This window comes from Jatropha curcas, chromosome 2 (assembly GCF_041381405.1).
Source record: "Jatropha curcas cultivar XTBG-Jc1 chromosome 2, XTBG_Jcur_1.0, whole genome shotgun sequence".
In the NCBI taxonomy this organism is placed as follows: Eukaryota; Viridiplantae; Streptophyta; class Magnoliopsida; order Malpighiales; family Euphorbiaceae; genus Jatropha; species Jatropha curcas.
The window spans coordinates 6,828,105-6,847,808 of NC_143152.1; the positions used below are offsets into that span (position 1 = coordinate 6,828,105).

The following is a 19,704-nucleotide window of genomic DNA, read 5'->3' on the forward strand; positions in this document are numbered from 1 at the left end:
CAAATCATTTTCATTAGTTATTTTTTTCCGTTAAATGTTGGTTAAGAGTATTTGAATGTTGCAACCAATCATTTGCATAATCTCAAAATAGGTTTATTGAATGCTAATCCATATATTAGGCAGGCAAATGACTTTAAAATAATTAATAAATTATGTTACTAATTGAAAGTCCAAGAGTCGTTTGATACCATTTGAATATTGTTATCATATACTACCAATTAAGACTTATATTGATTTAAAATGTTTGCTATATAAATATTTTAACTTATAAAATTATGCAAGTTTCGTACATTCTATATTAAAATTATTTTAATTTATACTCATCTAAAATTTGATTTGTAATTATAACTTTCTTTGCAAGTATTTTTCTGTTGGCAATTATTAGAGTTAAGGTGAAAACTTCAAATTACTCAAAGACTTAAATCTATCATCAAGATTTATTTATTCTCTCAACTCAAACATGCACCTTGCTTTTTTTATTCTTCTCCTCCTCAGTTTCATGCTTCAAGCATTATTTCTACTCTAAGTCCAACAATAAATCAATGAACTTTTAATATAGAAAGATAAAGGAAAATTTCAAAAATTCTTCAAAAAAAGAAAAGAAAAATAGAATATTAATCAAAAAGAGATGGCCACATTTTAAGTTGAGCCATATTAGACCATTCAATTTATAAAATTATATTTATTTAACACTTTCTTTTATAAAATTGCATCAATTAAATAAAATTTTCATATTTTTTTAATTATTAGATATTGTATTCAGTGATTGGAAGACTATATATATTTCAAATTAAACCTAGATAAAAGCTTTCACATTTAACTATCTTATAAATATTTAATAACTATAAATTTAAAAGTTATAGTGTTTAATAGATGCAATTTTATAGGTTAAAGTATTTAAAAAATATAATTTGCAAGTTCAATGCATAAGTTGCGAGGGTGCTACTAGATTTATTTTTATTTATAAAGTTAATATGTCGATTTATACATCAATCATCATTTCTTTTTATTCCAATTGTAATCTATATATATATATATATATATATATATATATATATATATATATATATATATTTAATATTCTAAATATGTTAACCATAGAAATTTATTATAAATTAATAAAATAGAAATGAATTCCACAGGTTATCTATAATATTAATATAAAAGTGGGAACGGATGGGAGAATATTGAGATCGCTAAAAATGCTTCTACTACGTTTTTCAAAATATAATTGAGGATTTTAATTCAATTGGTTGAAAAAAAAGATAATTTAATTTTGATTGGTCATATATTTCTATGTAAATCTAAAATTATATTGGATAAAATAAAAAATTATATTACGTACTATATAAGGTATATATTAAATATGGTAAGAATATAATATTTTTTATGATTTTAATTTTATTGGTTAAACAATAAAGGTAACTTAATTTAGATTGGTATAGTAATTTTCTATCTAAATCTTAATTCTATTAGATAAAATAAGAAATTACATTATATACTAAATATGGTAAATATTAAATATGGTAAGGATATAATATCTTTACATATTTTAATTTGTTGGTTGAAAAAATAAAGGTAATTCAATTTTGATTGGTTATATTATATCATATAAGGTACATATTAAATATGGTAAGAATATAACATATTAATTATTATTTTAATAAATTTTAATTTAATTTGTTATAATTATTTCTTACAAGTAACTTATTCTATAAAGAAAAAATATAATTTATTATTCTTTATTAAAAAAACATATTATAAAATTTATTGTTTGATATAAACAAATCATATAACAACTTGAAAGAATTTTTCTTTCTAAAAAAAAGCAACCATATAAATATTTTATGCTCATAGACTTTAGCAAAAAGTAAAAAAAATAATATCAAAATTATAAATGATGTTCTAAACAATGATTAATATATTAATTGTCAAAATAGCTTTGATTTCTCACATTTTAATAATATAGACAGTTTATAATTTATATTCTATACGAATAAATTAAATTTAAATTGTTATATAAAATTAAATTGATTGATAAGTAATTTTATTTTTATAAAAATAATTGTCAAATTATAATAATTTTTTATTATAAACATATTATTTTCTTAAGAGTTAAATATTTTCGGTCTTTAGATTATAGTGAAACTAATTTTAGGTCCCTCCTTTTGGAAAATGATTGACCTAAATTATGTGTCGTCCAACTATGAGATCCTCCTATATAAAAAACCTAACCATTTGACAGTAAATATGGGTGAAAAAGACTATAATAACCTTTATTTAACTTTTTTTTTTTCTTTTTGCTTAATTTTTGAAACCATCATGTTTCTCAGCAAAAAAAGCATCAATATAATAAGGGGTTTGAGTTTTGATCAATGGGAGAAGGATCCTTTCTTCTTTGCGGCGGAGGAAGCTCAAAAATCAACGGACATGTACCTCGCTTTAGCTTCGTTTTTTTCTTTCTTTCCTTTTTTTTTTTTTTTTTTTTTTCTTTTTTGAAATTTTTTGAGAATTCATTTTTGCAGTACTGCACGTTTCAAATATCTAAAAGATTCAAGAAACGAGAAATTTGAATTATAACCTCTGAATTATCCAGGTCAATTAGCTGCAAACTATGGATTCTTGAGGAACATAATGCAGCACGATCTTTTCTTTTATTTTTGCTAATTAGGTTTTAAACGGCCATTGTTTCTTCTAGTTGCTGTAATTGTAATTATTTTTTAGGATATTGTGGCAGAGTAGAGTGGTTTATATGTTGCTTGCTTACTTTTCTTATTATCATTTTATTGGAGTGTCCATCCAAAGAATGGTATTAGAAAATTTAAGGCAATGGATGGTCATCGAGAATCTGATAGCACTGCGTTCATCACAATGAGTTCGAAAAAGGAACAAGCCACGTTTATATTTACATTCAAGAAGGGTATAATTCAGCATTTTTTAAATTTCTCTCTCATTTAAAGTTCATTTTTCACACACATTAACGGCTAAATGGTTCGTATTTGGATTTAAGTACCTTATAGTTGGACGGCAGTATAATTTAAATCCTTCAAAATAATTTTTCAAACATTGAAGGACTTAAGTGTTAGTTTTACTATAATTTAAGGATTTAAAAATATTTAACCCTTTTTTTAATAAATTATTAATCATTGAATTTTTTTTTTTTTTTTTGTTATTTCATAAATGTTCTTTTAATTTCTAGTAATATAAAGATTATGTCATTTTAAGTTAAAGATTATGTTAGGATTAATTATTCAATGTTAAAGATTATGTCATTTTAAGTTATATCTATAAATATCTTTCTTTTAGTTTTTCAAGATTGTATAAAGAAGTTTTCTTTATTTAAAATATTATTTAAAAAACTTAGAGGGAAATTTTATTTCACAAATCATATTTTCAAATTTTAAAATTCCTATTTGTGATCTAAAAAGATTTTTGAGAAAAATAAAAATTTCAAATCTTGCATTGGGCTTCTTGGTCTCTTCTCCAAATCTGCCGCCAAACAGCCCATACTCTTCCCCTGGGTTGAATTCTTTGATTGTTTAAATGATTTTCATATGTTCTAAAATCTGGAATTTCATGTTAAAAGATTTGCTTTTGTTGTAATTTTCAAAAAGAACATATAATCTAATTCACCCGTTTGGATGTTGCCTGTCAGAACCTCTAGACATGTTATATTATCAAACCTAACACATCAAAAGAAATTTTTTCTCAACCATAAAATTAATTATATGCTCATAAATTTTAGCAGAAAAAAAAAAAAAAAAAAAACCAAAAGTAGAAACCATACTTTAAAATAATGATTAACATGTTAATTATTATAATAGCTAATATTGATTTTTCACATTTTTAGTAATATAGACAATTTATGTTATATTATTTATGAAAAAATTTAGTTAAATTTAAATTATTATATAAAAATTTAAACTGGTTGATAAATAATTTTATTTTCATAAAAAATTTGGTTATCAAATTTATATTATAGATATGCTCCCTTTTTTTTCTTAACAAGTTTTTTAATTATTAAATTTTTATTTTATTATTTCATAAAATGTTCTTTTTATATTTTGTGAATGCTTTTAAATTTTTAGAATTATAAATTGTTCATAATATTATAATTTATAACAAAAATTAAAAAATTATATATATAAATTAATAGAAAACTCTTTATATAAATTGAAAAAAATATATTTATGTAAATTAATAGAAAATTATTTAGATAAATTATATATTTAGATAAATTTGTACACTAAGAAATCCATCTTTATATACTTCCTTAAACTAAACTGATAATTATTTTATCAAACATGAAAACATCTGGAACCGAAGAGACAACTCCAAGGCCATTGTGCTGTTTTATGCAGTGCCCTTGAGATTTTCTGGAGCATCATAATCATAATCATCTGCAAGAGCTTGCCCATATTCGCCCCTTGAATCTTTCTCCACCTCGTCAAAGTAGTCCTCTCTTGCATTATCAGCGAGCAGAAGGGAAACTAACCAAAAGAGGGCTGAATCAAATGAAACAAAAGCACCACCACCCAGAAGACCAGTCTTAGCGGTGGGGCAATCTGTCTGCAGATTGTGATGAACTTTGCGATTCAAGTGTCGCTGCTCTGTGATTGTTGGCCACAACAGCAATGCAGCTGCTAGTCCTGCACTCAACCTGCAATGAGAACCACACAAATAATGTTCATTCCTGCATTTATTGAACTGACATGAATTAGCGAAAAGAAAAATGCCCATAGAATCTCTCTTTTTCTCGCTCTCTTTCCCCTACTCCTTAAGACTCCTCTTTCCTCTTTACCTCTCATTTTGCTGTCCCATTTCTCTTTTTCCTCCCTCTATCTTCTTTTAATTTTGTTATGTAATAAGGACAAAAGGAACTCAACTTAAGTTTTATCACAAATATAAAATATGAAATTGAATTGAATTCCTTATTTTATGTCATTCTGATCTTCTTGAATCTAATTTCATTTGTTCTAAACAAAGTGCAAGAAGAGATCCACTTGATTTTATAAACAGGGTAAGATGCAACGGATTTAGGGACTAGAGGGACAGAAGGACCAACCAAATGTAATTGAATCCAATGATTCAAGTTTACTATGAACTCAAAGATGAAAAAACAATCTTGCACGAAAAAACAATCTTGCAAAAGAGAAGAAAGCCCTCACAAATCATCTTCATTGATCACAGTATTTTGCTATTGTGAACAAAATGGGTCATCCTAGCCTAACTCAACCTAAAAGCTTATCATTTATTTGAATTCAATCAACAGTGAAGAAGCAATAATAACACAGACCAAAGAGATTATACATACACGGCAATGTTGAAGAATACAACGAAACTGGTACTTCGAAACAAAGCAGACTGAGGAATAGATTTTCCTTTGTAAGGATAAAATAGGGACCAAAACCCTGCCAGGGAAGACAAGACCAGAAATGCGAAAGAGAGATATCCCAAGGCCACTGTTGGATCAGATGGATACTTGCAAATAACAACATCTTTTCCGGGTATAGGAGTTCCAGCTGCAGGCTATATCAGAAAAAAACAATCAAATTGAAAATTATTAGTTATGAAATTGAATTGAATATAAATAGATTAGCAGCTACAAGAATACCTTCTTATTCTCTGCGATTATCCCAAATATGAAGGACAGTGTCCCTAAAGACCCAATGATCAAAGACATGAGCTGAACAGTAACAGCCATCACTTGATGCGTTCGGGACGCCCTGTCTCTATATGCATAAAAAAAAAATCATATTATATGCGCAACCAAACTACAATTTTTCTCGGAAAATCTGAAAATCAACCAATCAATAGATATAATATTGTAATGATTCCAAATCTAAGTCACAAACATGAAATTAAAAGATAAGAATTATTGAAAAAAATTAGGAAAATTACCTGTAAAGACGAAGGAATGTATAGGAGAGGAATCAAATCAATTTAAAAGAATAGGTGCTCTGTGCCAAGTTACCTTAACCTAAATCTCTTTACTAGTCTCAGAATCAGATATGAGGAAGAAGTCTTTGTAACGTATGATTTTTAAGTTCCAGACTGTAACAGGATGCAACTTTCCAAAAATAGCAAATATTATGAAAAAAATATCTGTCAAAACTTAATATTACCAAAAGAAACCTGTCAAAAATCAATATTACCAAAATAAACCAGAAAAAACTTTTTTTTTTGAAACTAATCAATAATCCAAGGTTTTTTTTTAAAAAAAAAAATTAAAATAATAAGTAATTTACAGGAACAGGGAGGTTGTGGACAGATAAACAAATGCTGGCCTAAATACCTGATGGATAAATTCTAAAAAGAAAATAAAATAAAGCAGAAAACCCACCTCCACCTTAAAAAAATCATAATTTTCCCTTTAAAAACATGAAACCAAAAATAGAGTACCAAGCACTGCCACGCATTCTGTGAGTGTAAAAGGAACACATTTTGCCCGTTGTTGCTGACATTGCCAATTAGTCATTAATTGAATTGAATTGAATTGGAAGAATTTAGTGGTTTAAGAAGGGAATGTGAGAGAAGAAATTATTAGCAACAGGTAAGGGGATTTGATTTAAAATTCCAAGTCAAAATCAGAGAAAGATTTCTGATGAACAAATTTTAACCTGTTGGTGGAGTTTAGGAATAACTGGAAATTGGGAAGAATGAAGAACAACAGTTCTGCAGCTTCAAATGTTGCTCAAGTGTTTTTATATGAAAGCAATTTGATCTTAAACTGAAAATTAGGGTTGTTCCTGATTTGATTTGTTCCTTTCGGTTTCAATTTTAATTTTCAAAAAACAATAAAAAAATTTTGATATCATTTCAGTTTGGTTCTCCAATTTTAAAGTTTTAATTCTTAATTCCATATTGAAAATTGTTATACCTTTCACTGAACAATCACAATAAATAAAATAAATGGAATTGATATATTATCGAAACTACTAAACCTGACTCCTTAATGATTGAAAAAATCAATGACGTCTAATAAGCATATTGTTTCATAAATTCACGGGTTAAAATCACATTTTAAAAATACATGTCAAAGTTATTAAATACAAACCAAAAAAGAAATTCCCAGATCTGATATATTGCAATTAAAATGAGATCAGAGTGTGCTAAATGGGGATCAATCATCAGATACTTAAATACCATCAATCATCGAACAATTTTCCATCATATTGTTGCAGTTATTTTATCATCAAATAATTGAAAACTAAAAAAAAAAAAAAAAAAAAAAAAACCACTAAAATCCTAAACCATACACTGATATCCCACTGGCTAGAGACAGAGTTCCTTGGTGTCTAATGAGCTGTATCTTCTAATGGGCTGGTGGTCCAGTAATCCATGATAATAGATTAGTGATTTTTGGATTTGTAGCATACATACATGTGCCAACTAAATGCTTACATGTTAATTAACTCCAATATCTTAACATTTGAGATGTCCAATATCTAACATTTGAAATGTCCCACACAGAAGCATAGTGTGGTGGTGGTAAGTGCATATCCAGTTTGGCAACGGTTTGAATCCGTTCCCCAATACCTAAAAAACCAAGTTGATAAATATTTTACAAATTAGTAGTTGCTTTTGAATATATACCTTAACAGAATGTATACAATATGAAAATATAATAAGTTATATTTGTATATGAAAAAAATGATAAATTTGTTTATTGTAGAAATTATGGTTTGATATTCCACAATCACCTTTTATTTATATAATGTTTCATTGCAACAGGGCGGAGCTCCTTGGAGACCCAAGGGGCCCTAGCCACCCAAAGGAATTTTTTTAAAAAGAAATTTTTAAGAAAAATTATATTTTAATCCTTAAAAATAAAATAAAAAATATTACATTTAATCCCTTAAAAGTTTAAAAATTTTTGTTTGGCTCTCTGGATATAATTTTCCTAGCTCCACAAATGATCGGTGGACGCAAAATCGGTAGAGTTAAAAGCAATTGGTAAACCAACTCCAACTACTTCCCTTAAAAAATGACACACTGTGTGAAGAAATTAAAATAGAAAATAATTTTTATTTAATCCCTCTATTGTAGCAAGAACCAACGTGTATAATAAGACAAATCTCAGAAGGTGTTTTAATTTTATTTACCTTAATTTGTCTACTGTAGACGTGGGTTTTTAGTGAGTAGTTCATACAATAAATGCCCAAATAAGAATTTAAATAAACATAGAAAAAAAATATTTATTATTCCTTAAAATCATAAATATAATAAATATTTTAAAATAAACTATTTTTTCAAATGCGACAAATATTACAGAATGAAAATAGTATTATGTAAAAATTATATATGGTTAAACCAGCCTTTAATAATTATTGTAGCAATAAATGTAGAAAAAACATGCTAGCATAACAAAATTAAAATCAAAATTTTCATTTTCTGCCCCCAGGTAATCAAGAATGTTTATGCCACTACAAAAAGCTAAGAAATTTGATTTTAACATATCCAGTATTCCAAAAATAAAACTTACAATAACCAAGTGTGGAGCTCTGCCTCACTTTACATCCTCCCACTGAGCTTCTAAAATATCAGTAAATCCCAAGATGGGATTAATTTATCAAGAATGTTTATAGCCATTACAATACAAACCTATCACCCTTCCCTTGCATCCTAACATTTTCCAGAAGGAAATAAAAACAATCTACACCATTGGTACAGATACAAATTTTAAGTGGATGAAACATGGCCATCCAATTTCTAGTTCAGTTGTACAAGGGGCGACCGAGGTATTAAGGATGGTTTCAATTCCTTTACCTCAAATGATTCATAAGAATTATTTTCACGGAATTCCTCAAGAAGTGCTTCCATTGGCATTGCTCGAAGCGACTCTATTGTCCCCTTACTTGGAATGTCTAGCTCACATCTCATCGGTGTTGTGCCTGTTGACTCATAATCCTACACATTACCAGAAGATATAGTATAAATGAACATGAAACCTTAAATAGGCATTAAACATATTAAATTTGAACACAAGACAGAATATTTTATTTAAGAATTTCATAATAGCATAGCAAGAAATTTAAAATCTCCGCATGTTTCAGAGGAAAAAGATATTACATATATAACAGGTTTCACACTAAACTTACCGAATAATTCTGCTGGAAGGTTTCCTGTGATTTGCCCTCGATGGCTGTAGCTTGGCTAGAATGATCCTCCCTGAAACTCTCAAGTGTATCTGCATGAGCTTTGACAGCATCCAAGATTCCAGATACAGATCCGCGCTCTTGTTCTGAAACATCTGTAGAAATTTGCAAGTTTTAACGTGTCAATTCCCATAGTTTTTTTTTTTCTGTATAAAGGGGAAAGAAACACATTAACTACAATGTTGATCTTTTATAATACACACTGATATGAAATCTTGCAAATTATTGAAACTTAAAAACAAAGAAAGCCAACTCAAGCGAGTCAAACCTCATAAAAAAAGTTTTCATACTTCTGGATCGAGAACATTAAATTTGTGTTACAAAGGCATCCTTAATGTTTTCCTTGTCTAGAATCATGGTTCTCTTTTTACACCGAATGAACGGAAGGAAAACTAATTTGAAAAGCTAATCTAGGCAGTGCCTGAGCATACTGGTAATTGAATTATCATTAAGCAACACCATCTCCTTAGAATTATCAAACAAATATGAAATGAAACTACAGATTATCCAACAAACTATTTCTCAACCAATTGTAACATATGGATCAATGTAAACTCAAGACATAAGCAGAATGCCCTTTCAAGGAAAAAAGGAGAGATAGAATAAGACTCACTGTCAATATGCTGAAGGAAATCATCACTATTCCTTGCCACGTCTTGCTCAGCTGCAATCCTTGTAGAACCAATCTCAACATCATGCTGCTCTATACTATCAGAAGCATTTCTGTACAAAAGCAATTTTGAGAGCATGCCATTAGAGAAGGTAAATGAATCTACAAAATGAGACTATGAATTTTGAATCACTGGATCATGAGATAAGTCTTAAGACTATTTTGTTCTCCTGTTTATGACCAGAGAGAAATCCAAGTCCCCAAGCTAAACTGATAAAAAGTAGCTTTGATGTGGCAGCAGAAGGGTTTAAAGCAATTAGGTATTAACAATTAGGGAAAGAATATGGTTGAATGTGGTCTGAACAACTGCAGGAGGAAAACTGACTATAATTGCTTAAACTGCAGATGCTCCTGCACCAAGCTGCTTCTACAAAAGAAGCAGCAGTGAGCCAGTGACTAGTTCTATAAAAAGTAGATATCAAAACTAATCATCTTGCAACACTACACCCAAAAAAAAGAAAAAGACAGAAAAAGAGAAATCAAATAAGGTTGCGCATCTAAACAGAAGGATACAATTTCCTACCTGATAAGTGACAGCGAAGATGAAACATGCTTACGGCCTATATCATTCACAGACTCATGAGTAATTTTCCAGTGCTTGAAAGCTGATTCAGCAGTGCTTACACTACATAGAAGAAAAAGGCAACCAAAAAGTCAAATAAAAAATAAGAATAAGCCTTTGGCATAAAATAATTTCAAAATAGAAACTACATATATATCCTTAGTTCCTTGTTTTAGAAGAACTGTATTTATTTTCAATCCCTCTCATGTCTTGCTCAAAATCCTAGCATTCTCATCCACAAAAGCACAGTTCCATTAAAGTTATTGATTCAAACCAGAACCAAACGTAAGGCCCAGCTTACCATTGGTCCAAGAGCTGCTCCATACGACAATGTTTGGCGGCAAAGAAATCTGCAGAATCATTAGCATCTCTCTCTGCTTGAACAGAAGATTCCTCCCATTTTCGTTTTGCATCTCTTGTAATACCCTCAATTGAGGAGATATGTTCATCCAAAATCCCCTTGTTTCCAATTGAAGCTTCTCTTAGATCATTAAACCTTGCATCCACCTATTGGCACAACTTTCAGCCCATCTTCATAGTAGATTGAATGGGAAAATAGAAGGCAGAAAAAAAAAAAAAACAAACCAGCTCTTTTTGACGCAGAATGTGGTTGGAAACCAGATTGCTTATATCAGCAACAAGCTTCTCAGCATCAGATTTTGACTGCTCCTGCATGGGAAAAATTTTCAAGTCAGCAACATTTGAATGGAGCATGTATTTACACATCAGTTGTGACTTTATGTTCAGCATACTTCATAAGCCTTCTGAAAATCATTTAGGCTCTTCAGTTGAATCTCATTAGCTTGTGCTGCACAATTCTGAAGCCCTTGAGATTGTTCCAAAAGCTTGTGTAGAAATCCATTCATGTAGTCAGATACCTCTTTTCTTTGCTCGCTGCTAACTTGGAATTTCTGTTGAATTCCAAGTCATTTAAAATCCAAGCAAAAAAATAACAAACAATTAGAAAGAACAAGAAATTAACTTAGAAACAACAAATGAAAAAATGCTGAATTGGCAAAACAAGAAGAATAAACAATTTGTACAAGAGTAAGCAAGCTTACAACTTCTTCATCAAAGAAAGTGTGAAAACTCAGTTACAGATAAATTTCTTCGGCAAAATATTTCAAGAGAAAGTAGGAAATATATGTAAAGGTACGTGCAAGGTTAAACAAGTAAAAAATTTAATAAGATAAACTTTTCTCAACAAGCCCAACACTAAGCAAGTATGCAACAGAGAAAGCTAGGGATCAAACCTGCCGCAGTTCACCAGCAAAAAAAGCAATTTCATTCCCATGGGTTGAAAGAGTACTCCAAAGATCATCAAATATTGATGCAGCCTGACCAGACTCTGATGCGAGATACTGATTCAAAAAATGAACATTAAGCAGAGACATTGAGGAAATAACTAAGTGGACATAAATAAGAAAGATATTTGCACCTACTTCTTCAATAGATTGTGCATTAGAAGAAATTGAAGATGAAATTTCCTCTAAGCCAGCAATAGAGGTAGCTTTGTGCAACCGCACAACATTTTGCACTGCTTCCATGTGGGAAACATACAACGCTTTTGAAGTTTTTAATTTCTTCTTCAAATCCTTGACCGCCTAGAAGGAAATATTGGATGGCATAGAGTAAATAAACCTTACTTGAAAACAAAACTAAAACTACCATAACAAGGATGCCATTCAAAGTAAAATGAAATGGCTAAAAATGACAACAATTTGGAAAATGGTATTTATAGCTCTTTTTAATACCTTATCATGTGTGTTAAGGAAAGAATGACAAAGTTTCTGAACACACTTTAGATGTTCGTCTTGCTTCAACATCGATGAAGCCACCATTTTCTGAAGAGAACCAATTTGCTGGGAGAGCTCAACTTGGAAATTGCTCACGACTGCTCTATTATCAGCATTCAGCTTATCTTCTCTTCCTATATACAATTGCATTAGATAATAGCTAATTTTCAATGAAATATCTACAAAAATCTGGATTAATAATTAAGCTAGAAACAGCATACCAATTTTTTGGAACAAAGAAGCATTATCTTGAAGAGCTTTTTCCAGATCAGATTGTAAAACACATGCTTGATGAGCCAGAGCATTCTCTGTGTCAAAAATTCAAAAGCTCCAATAAATACACAACCAAAAGAAAACCATGAAGATCAAACAAATGATAATCAAGGATACCTGCTTTTTTATGCTCGGATATGATAAAATCCCTCTCCTTCAAAGCATAATGACACTTCTTCAATTCTTCCTCAGTATGGGTGAGCAACTTGCTGGTTTGATTCAAGTTTTTCTGCACAATTTGCCTGTGTCACTGCGATTTTATTCATAGATAATAACCACTCAAAAAAAATTGGAGGAAAACAAGTTACCTCAGTGACATCAAGTTTTCTGCTCAAATCACAACATTGTTGAACCTGCGCATTATATTTTTCTTGCAACTCCTCAAGTTGCTGTTTCAAATGCACCATAAATATCAAGAAAAATACAAAACAGGTTCTCTCATTTTCAGGCAGTGGTGTTGTGAGTACTAACCTTCAGATGGGTTTCAATCGTGACTCCCATTTGCTCTATCTGATCTGCCATCGCCTATGCACAACAGAAAAACACATGAGCAGAACCAAGTTAAAAAGTGACAATTTTTATTGTGTAAATCTAACAGAATAATAGATGAAAGTGTCCATAATGATTTATTTGTATCCGGTCTGGATTTGAGGACTAAAGCTAAGAAAAAGAAGTCATTTTCTTTCAATTAAGCTATGAAAGAGTAACTACACAAAAATAAATCCTTAAATACAATGACCAAATTATCGTGTCACAGAACGACTAAGGAGAAACATAAATAAAACCAACAAAAGAACTGGTGGTATACCTTTCTTTCACTCTCCTCCTGATAGTATCGCTCCTTTGGGATGTAAACCCCATTTTTTTCCCGTGCAGCATACACCTCTGTGCAAAATGGAAACATTCTTAAAAAGTGAACTAACACATGCACAACATACATATCAAAGTGATTAACATGCATTAAGCCTGCTGATATGAAAGTATCTGCAAATATGATAGTATCTCACCTGCCTTAAGCCTGTCAATCTCTCCATAAAGGTCCTTGATAAGTGTTGATTTCATCATTTTTTGATTAACCTACAAATAAACATGACAAATGCTTGAATTCCTCAAGGGACTACAAACCATAGGACAATGTTCAAATCTGTAACAAATAGTGGAGTACAGCAAGCACACTATAGGATATAGATACAGCATTCAATTTTAGTAGCAAAGTGGTTTAGAATACAGAAAAAAGAAGCATAATCCTCACCATATTTTGAAGAGGAAAATCGCAGATATGCATTGATATTAATTGGTAAGGTCGGTTACGTAAACCATAATGTACTATAATCAAATTTATTTCTAATGTAATTACATTTGTGATCAAATAAATTTAAGATATATTATATTGCTTTCCATGACGGTTTACCAAACATAATCTAAATATACAAATTGCAATGCAAGTTGAGCTCTTAGCACATTTTCTAGAGCAGAAATTTAAAGAAGAGACAAATCCATTGCAGAGCACTCACTCAGAATAATTTGATAATGTGAAGCTATACATTACTTGAATATGAAAACAAAAATAAATTTGCAAATAAAACAAAGAATGATAGTAAAAGTCCTCCTGGGTACCAATGTAAAAAAGATTATGGCAATCCAGAAAATGCCTCTCTCCCTCTACCTTTCATTTCGATCAAATATGGTTTCTAAATTTTCATGTAATGTGTCGCGGGTCAATCTTTGATAAAAATAAAAAATAAAAAATAAAAAAAAGACCATTTAGATAATGAGCTACCAGTATATTATTTCCATCTAATAGGAAGGTTAGATTAGATCATGAATTTCCTTTTAATTTGGTGGAGCTAGACATTTAATTTTGGGGGTCACACATGTATGAATGTCCTTTTAAATTTGTAGTGCACCAACTGATAGCTATTTCGAATCCTGGCAAACTCACTTTCCTTGATTGCTGAATTGCCCTTTCCGAAAGCGTACGGAACGCGATCAATTAGTTATTCATCGAAGGTACTGAGGCGGGAAATAGACATATATGTTGAAATTAATCAACTCTAAAGATTTTCAACTGCTATTTCTACACGAGTAAAAGGAAATATAAATTTGTTCTACTTAATAATAGCAATTAATATTATTTTGATGGAATAGAAATCAAATAATTAATGGATTATTTATTAATAAATTTATAATACAATTCTCTCTTTCTTGATAAGAGGAGTGTAATATATTCATTAATAGCACATAAATGGCTTAAAGGAACAGAGTGGTAAATGTTTGACTTTAATAAAGAAATTAAAAATAGTACAAACAAACCTCAGGCTTATTCTTTATATTCTTGGCCCTGTGGGCATAATCCAGTGTACTCAAGGTCTCCTCTAAACAATGAACAGCCGGTGAAACTGTTGCGATAATGCATGTTTTCGTTCTTCCTCCAAGTGAATCACGAAGTAACCTAGTGAGCTTGCTATCCCTGAATCAATGCAAGTGTGTAAATAGAAGTTTGAAGAACATTAATTACAGGCTATGGAAGAATAACTAAGGAAAGCAGTTTAAACCTGTATGGGATATGCCCAAGATGCTCAACTAGAGCATTAATGACACGGCCCAAAGTCAGTAAACTTTTGTTGATTTCACCAGCTTCTCTTGCACGGCCCTATTCAATAACAAGCATGATTTTAGAAGTTTCCATTAAATGTATTATAGTAAGCTAGCGTTAGAACAGTAAAATATACCTCCCGAGCACCAGAACGAGAGATATTTTCTGAACCAGCTAAATCAACCAAATTCAACTTGCCACATTTGATTAGTTCTTCACCTTCAGGAGTTGCTTCCTTGATATGTATTGTAATGGAAAAAAGAGAATGCGACCGACTAAAATAGAAAACATGATTTTATTACAAGAACCATACGCTAACTTTGGCCTTCAGCATAAAGAACTGCAAGATAACGATTACCTTGACTGCTTGTTTAACAAAGTTTCAGCAGTACGACGTTTCGCTGAACCCCTTTCAAGAAGAGTAAATATCTCACTGGCACTTGTTACAATTTCCTCCTCTAGACCTCTAACAAGAACTCCACCTTTCCCATCCTCCATTAGGGGCAGCTGCTTCTTTTGCTTCTCCTCCAAAACAGCCTTAGAAATTTCATCTGGGGCAAGCAAATCAGTGATCTCCTCATTGTACAATTCTAAGAAAGTAACCTTCACACTATACTCCGCGTTCTGGCTTTCAAGTGTATCAAAAATTTGCTTAACAGCTCTGGGTATGACCCCTGCTTCTGGAGGCAATTCTCCATTAGGCCCACTCTGTGCAACAGTTTTACCGCATTAACAAATCAACAATGTGACCACCACTAAAGATATAACCATCAAACAAATAATAACGGTATGCTATACCTTTGATCTTTTGCATTCCCCTTCCATTGTGTATGTTTTACCTGTACCAGTTTGACCATATGCAAAAATGGTACAATTGAAACCTTCTAGAACTTCATTCACAATTGGCACCACAGCTTGTTCATAAAGATCTTTCTGCTGAGCAGAAGGGCCAAACACCTACATGCACAATAAGCCAAAATCTATGCCACCTATTAAATATTGTAATTGTTTTTCTAAATTCCAATAAAAACTAATAAAAGTCACTTAGAACACCCCAATAGAAAGGTAATCAATGAAATATGACCATGTGAATTTACTGAAGTTAGTGTGGAACACGAATCATTAACAAGTATAGAGCATTTGTTTCCACATGTAAAATTCAATCTGAAAATTCAGATTTTTACAGAACACATAATCAGAGTCTCAAGAGTCGCAAGACAGTAATGACCATTCAGACCTGTTGAATACATTAGCATTCAGAACATCCCAGAAAAAATATCAAAAGTAAATTGGATAGAAGCAACCAAAATCCTTAACCCTCGCATAAATACTGAGATGGAAGAGCTCCAGTTGCCACGATGTCCTTAGGACACTAGAACGAACCTAAAAGTTCATAATTTTCAATATGGCAATATTTAGCTGATTCACTTTTGAACCCATTTACTTAAAATTCTGCATGGACCTCCTACAGACACAATATACAAGCAAATTCTAATCCATTTTACATCCTAAACGGATGCAGAAATTGAAAAAGGCATTTGTTTCTTGGGTTTCTTCTCATCAACAACTGAACCAGCTAATTCCCAGTTATAATTATAGTTTTGCATTACCATTTTCTTATACAAATAGAAAATCAATAGCATCAAAATATCAACAAACTCAATGAACCCACATACAAAATGGAACCATATAAACACCAAACTAAAATCAACCAAGCATCAGCTCACAACAATCAAAAACAGCAAAACAGACAAACTGAAGCTTTTCTGAACTTGAATAAGAAAAAGTAACCTTGTCGAAAGTAAAAACCCTATCTATATGCTTCCCAGCAATACTCTGCGAAACTGCAACCTCTCTTTGGTAATCATTGCAAGTAACAACCTGAGGCGCATTGTTTCTTAACTCCTCGTCGCTGAACGGCCTGATTAATTATCGTTTAAAAATTCATAAATAATTAACTTTCAATTAATCCAAAATTTTCAAATATGAACAAACAGAAGTTAGATTGAAATGAAATGGCCAATTCATAAGACAAACTTTTCAAACATAAAACGAAACCATACCTGCAACGAAGAAGGACCTGGACATTAACGCCTTTCTCTTTCTCATGGCGAGCAGACATCCTTTCGGATCTAAGGTTAGAGAGAGAATCGCACGAGCCTATACTATTAGATCCAAACCTTTTCAAGTTAAAATGTGTCTCTCTCTCTCTCCCTCCCTCCCTCCCTCTCTCTCTTTCTTTGGTTCCCCCTGGCTATAGTGAGATGTGAAAATGAGAGCGGGCTTGAATGAGATTTGAATTTTGAGACCCGCTCGCTTGAAATATATCCAACGGTAAGATTTCGTGGGAGTGTCTGAATCGGATGGTCTAAAATTTGTTCCCGTTCAGGCCTTTAAGGGAAGAGTTTGGAAGCTGGATCGATACGATAGGGTTGAAACATGTGAAATGAGCCTACGATGAAGGCCGAATTGAGTTTATAAAGCCCAGTAATGATTAGAGCACATTGAGCCCAATTATGTTTTCAAATTTGCCTATTCTTTTGCAGGGGCTAAAGCCGTACCAAAAACCTAAAACTTTAGGCATTGTAATACGCTAAAACATTAAAAAGCGGGTAGTTTTAATTGTAATTTAAATCTAATTTTCTTCTCTTAATGTCTTAAATTTTAATTTTAGTTGCAGTAGCATCTTAATTTTAAAATTACACCCAATTTAATAAATAAAGTATTATTTTTATGGGATCCATTTTAACCTTTTCCTACAAATTAGACCTCTTCCCCACCACCACTTATAAACAAATAAATAATATATTTATATGTTTTTATATAAATATTAAAATAAAAAATAATCTATTTATCTTAAAAATAAAAATACTTTTATTTATTTCTATAAATTGACAACAATTAATTATTCTCTAAAAATAAAATGACATCATAATGAGTAAATTTTATTTTTATAAGAAATTCGACCTGAGTATAAACAAAATTACATGCTTAAAAATGGCAATTATAACTAACTTAAAATTATTATTTTACTTAGCTTTTTATGAATTTAAATTTCAAACCAATATTAGTTGGGGGTGTCGTTAAATAGTGAATTTTAGTTAACTTGACCATAAAAGATAGTGTACGTACGACAAAAATAACATTTTTTTTTCATTAAATTGGATACAATTTGAAATTAAGATGCTATTGTAACTAAAATTGAAATTCATATTAATAGGAGAAGAAAGTTGAATTTTAGGGTACAATTAAAACTAGCCGCAAGGTTTCGGATATTTTTAATGATTTAGCCATCGTAATAAATTAAACCTAAATCCTTGGGTATATCAATTTGATACTTTTGGCACAAATTGAGATTTTTACAATTTAGTTCAATTTAGGATGCAATTTTTACACTAGTAAAATTTGGAATTTTTGGAATGGTTTAGCCATTTGGAGATAATGATAAATTTGGTGGATAAACTTTTCAACTTTTACTATTTTCGTGTCTAAATGAAGAATATTTACAAATGGATAGTCCAACTTTTTAAAATGTGAAATCAAGTGTTTATCGGTAAATAGGATGTTGGAAAGTTGATTAACTCATGGCTCAAGACTCAAATAAGTGTGTGTGTGTGTTTGTGTGTGTAAGAGTTGATAAGATTCGACGAACTTTTAAACTGAATATCATTAGACTCGAGTTCGGCTCATTTGCTAAACGAGCAAGGTCAAGCTTGAGTTCGAGATTGATTTGATCCGAATTTTTTCAAAATTTTTTTCAAGCCAACACTAGAACAATTTGCAAGCCGGCTTGGCTCTTTTACACTCATATTCACACCTACTTTAAGCAAAACAGGAAAAAGAGAGAGAGAGAAATAGAATTAAGAAAATTTTATATCATTATTTATACTATACATAAATATGGAAATAAAGAGGAATAATGAAAATTTCGATAGCGTCCTTAATGAAATTTGAATATCGTAAAACAACTTTAATTATGATCAATTAGAAAATTATATTTTATTAGTTAACTGGATATAATTTATTAAAATTATTTTTTAAATAAATACATATAAACATATATGATAATGAGACATTTGAAAATTTTTATATTTTATTTTTCAAATTCATTTTTAAAATATTTGATTATTTGTTATTATAATTTAAAATATTTTATTTATGAGAGATAAAAAAAGACAAAAGGATATTTTTATAATATTCTTTTTTCTTTATGTTTTTATAATTTGTTTAGATATATATTTTTTTTAAAAAATACAATTTCAAATACAACATATATAATTAAGCTTTTCAAATCTTTTAAATTTTTACTTTTAAAACTTATTTTTAAATAAATGAATATATATATATATATATATATATATATATATATATATATATATATATATATATATATATATATATATATATATATATATATATATGGGATGCCGAACAGTTAAAAATTTTAATTTTAAAATATATATAATATTTTATTATTTTACTGTATATTTATATATATTGAAATGTATTTATTAGGTGATATTATAGAATTATATGTATGCAATTATATTGAATTTTAGATAAATAACGGACATAAATTAAACTGAAATTTGTGTATATATACACTACCATTTTATTAATTAACCGTTATAATCACATTAGTTTCATAT

General features: G+C 30.1%; 2 protein-coding genes and 1 non-coding gene across 3 annotated transcripts; all 3 read right to left on the bottom strand.

Moving 5' to 3' along the window:
* Positions 1–4,197: 4,197 nt before the first annotated feature.
* LOC105634708 (uncharacterized) lies at positions 4,198–6,040 on the bottom strand. Its single transcript, XM_012217602.4, has 4 exons — positions 5,902–6,040; positions 5,615–5,732; positions 5,315–5,529; positions 4,198–4,660 (listed from the first exon to the last, which is right to left on the bottom strand). The coding sequence occupies exons 2-4, from the start codon at positions 5,702–5,704 to the stop codon at positions 4,354–4,356; spliced, it is 612 nt and encodes a 203-aa protein (XP_012072992.1). The 5' UTR covers positions 5,705–5,732; positions 5,902–6,040; the 3' UTR covers positions 4,198–4,353.
* A 1,085-nt stretch (positions 6,041–7,125) lies between these two features.
* LOC119370201 (small nucleolar RNA Z199) lies at positions 7,126–7,205 on the bottom strand. Its single transcript, XR_005177766.1, has one exon. It is a non-coding gene; the product is annotated as a small nucleolar RNA Z199 (small nucleolar RNA).
* A 1,200-nt stretch (positions 7,206–8,405) lies between these two features.
* Positions 8,406–17,289, bottom strand: LOC105634707 (P-loop containing nucleoside triphosphate hydrolases superfamily protein). The gene is made up of 23 exons (XM_012217601.4): positions 17,119–17,289; positions 16,847–16,976; positions 15,854–16,012; positions 15,414–15,763; positions 15,192–15,330; positions 15,015–15,112; positions 14,773–14,929; positions 13,467–13,536; positions 13,268–13,344; positions 12,931–12,984; positions 12,768–12,848; positions 12,577–12,688; positions 12,408–12,494; positions 12,145–12,320; positions 11,833–11,994; positions 11,644–11,751; positions 11,143–11,301; positions 10,976–11,059; positions 10,692–10,897; positions 10,352–10,453; positions 9,772–9,881; positions 9,102–9,253; positions 8,406–8,910 (listed from the first exon to the last, which is right to left on the bottom strand). Exons 1-23 carry the CDS (start codon positions 17,175–17,177, stop codon positions 8,713–8,715), a joined length of 3,030 nt encoding a protein of 1,009 aa, XP_012072991.1. The 5' UTR covers positions 17,178–17,289; the 3' UTR covers positions 8,406–8,712.
* Positions 17,290–19,704: the final 2,415 nt, after the last annotated feature.

What these genes read in the sequence shown, in the direction of transcription:
- LOC105634708 (XM_012217602.4), bottom strand. Translation starts at nt 5,704, where the DNA reads ATGGCTGTTACTGTTCAGCTCATGTCTTTGATCATTGGGTCTTTAGGG. An exon ending in TAATCGCAGAGAATAAGAAG is followed by an intron (nt 5,530 to 5,614) that starts GTATTCTTGTAG and finishes TTTCTGATATAG; the next exon opens with CCTGCAGCTGGAACTCCTAT. An exon ending in GTATTCTTCAACATTGCCGT is followed by an intron (nt 4,661 to 5,314) that starts GTATGTATAATC and finishes TTCTCATTGCAG; the next exon opens with GTTGAGTGCAGGACTAGCAG.
- LOC105634707 (XM_012217601.4), bottom strand. Translation starts at nt 17,177, where the DNA reads ATGTCTGCTCGCCATGAGAAAGAGAAAGGCGTTAATGTCCAGGTCCTT. An exon ending in TTGTTAAACAAGCAGTCAAG is followed by an intron (nt 15,331 to 15,413) that starts GTAATCGTTATC and finishes TTTCTATTTTAG; the next exon opens with TCGGTCGCATTCTCTTTTTT. An exon ending in GATTGACAGGCTTAAGGCAG is followed by an intron (nt 13,345 to 13,466) that starts GTGAGATACTAT and finishes CATTTTGCACAG; the next exon opens with AGGTGTATGCTGCACGGGAA.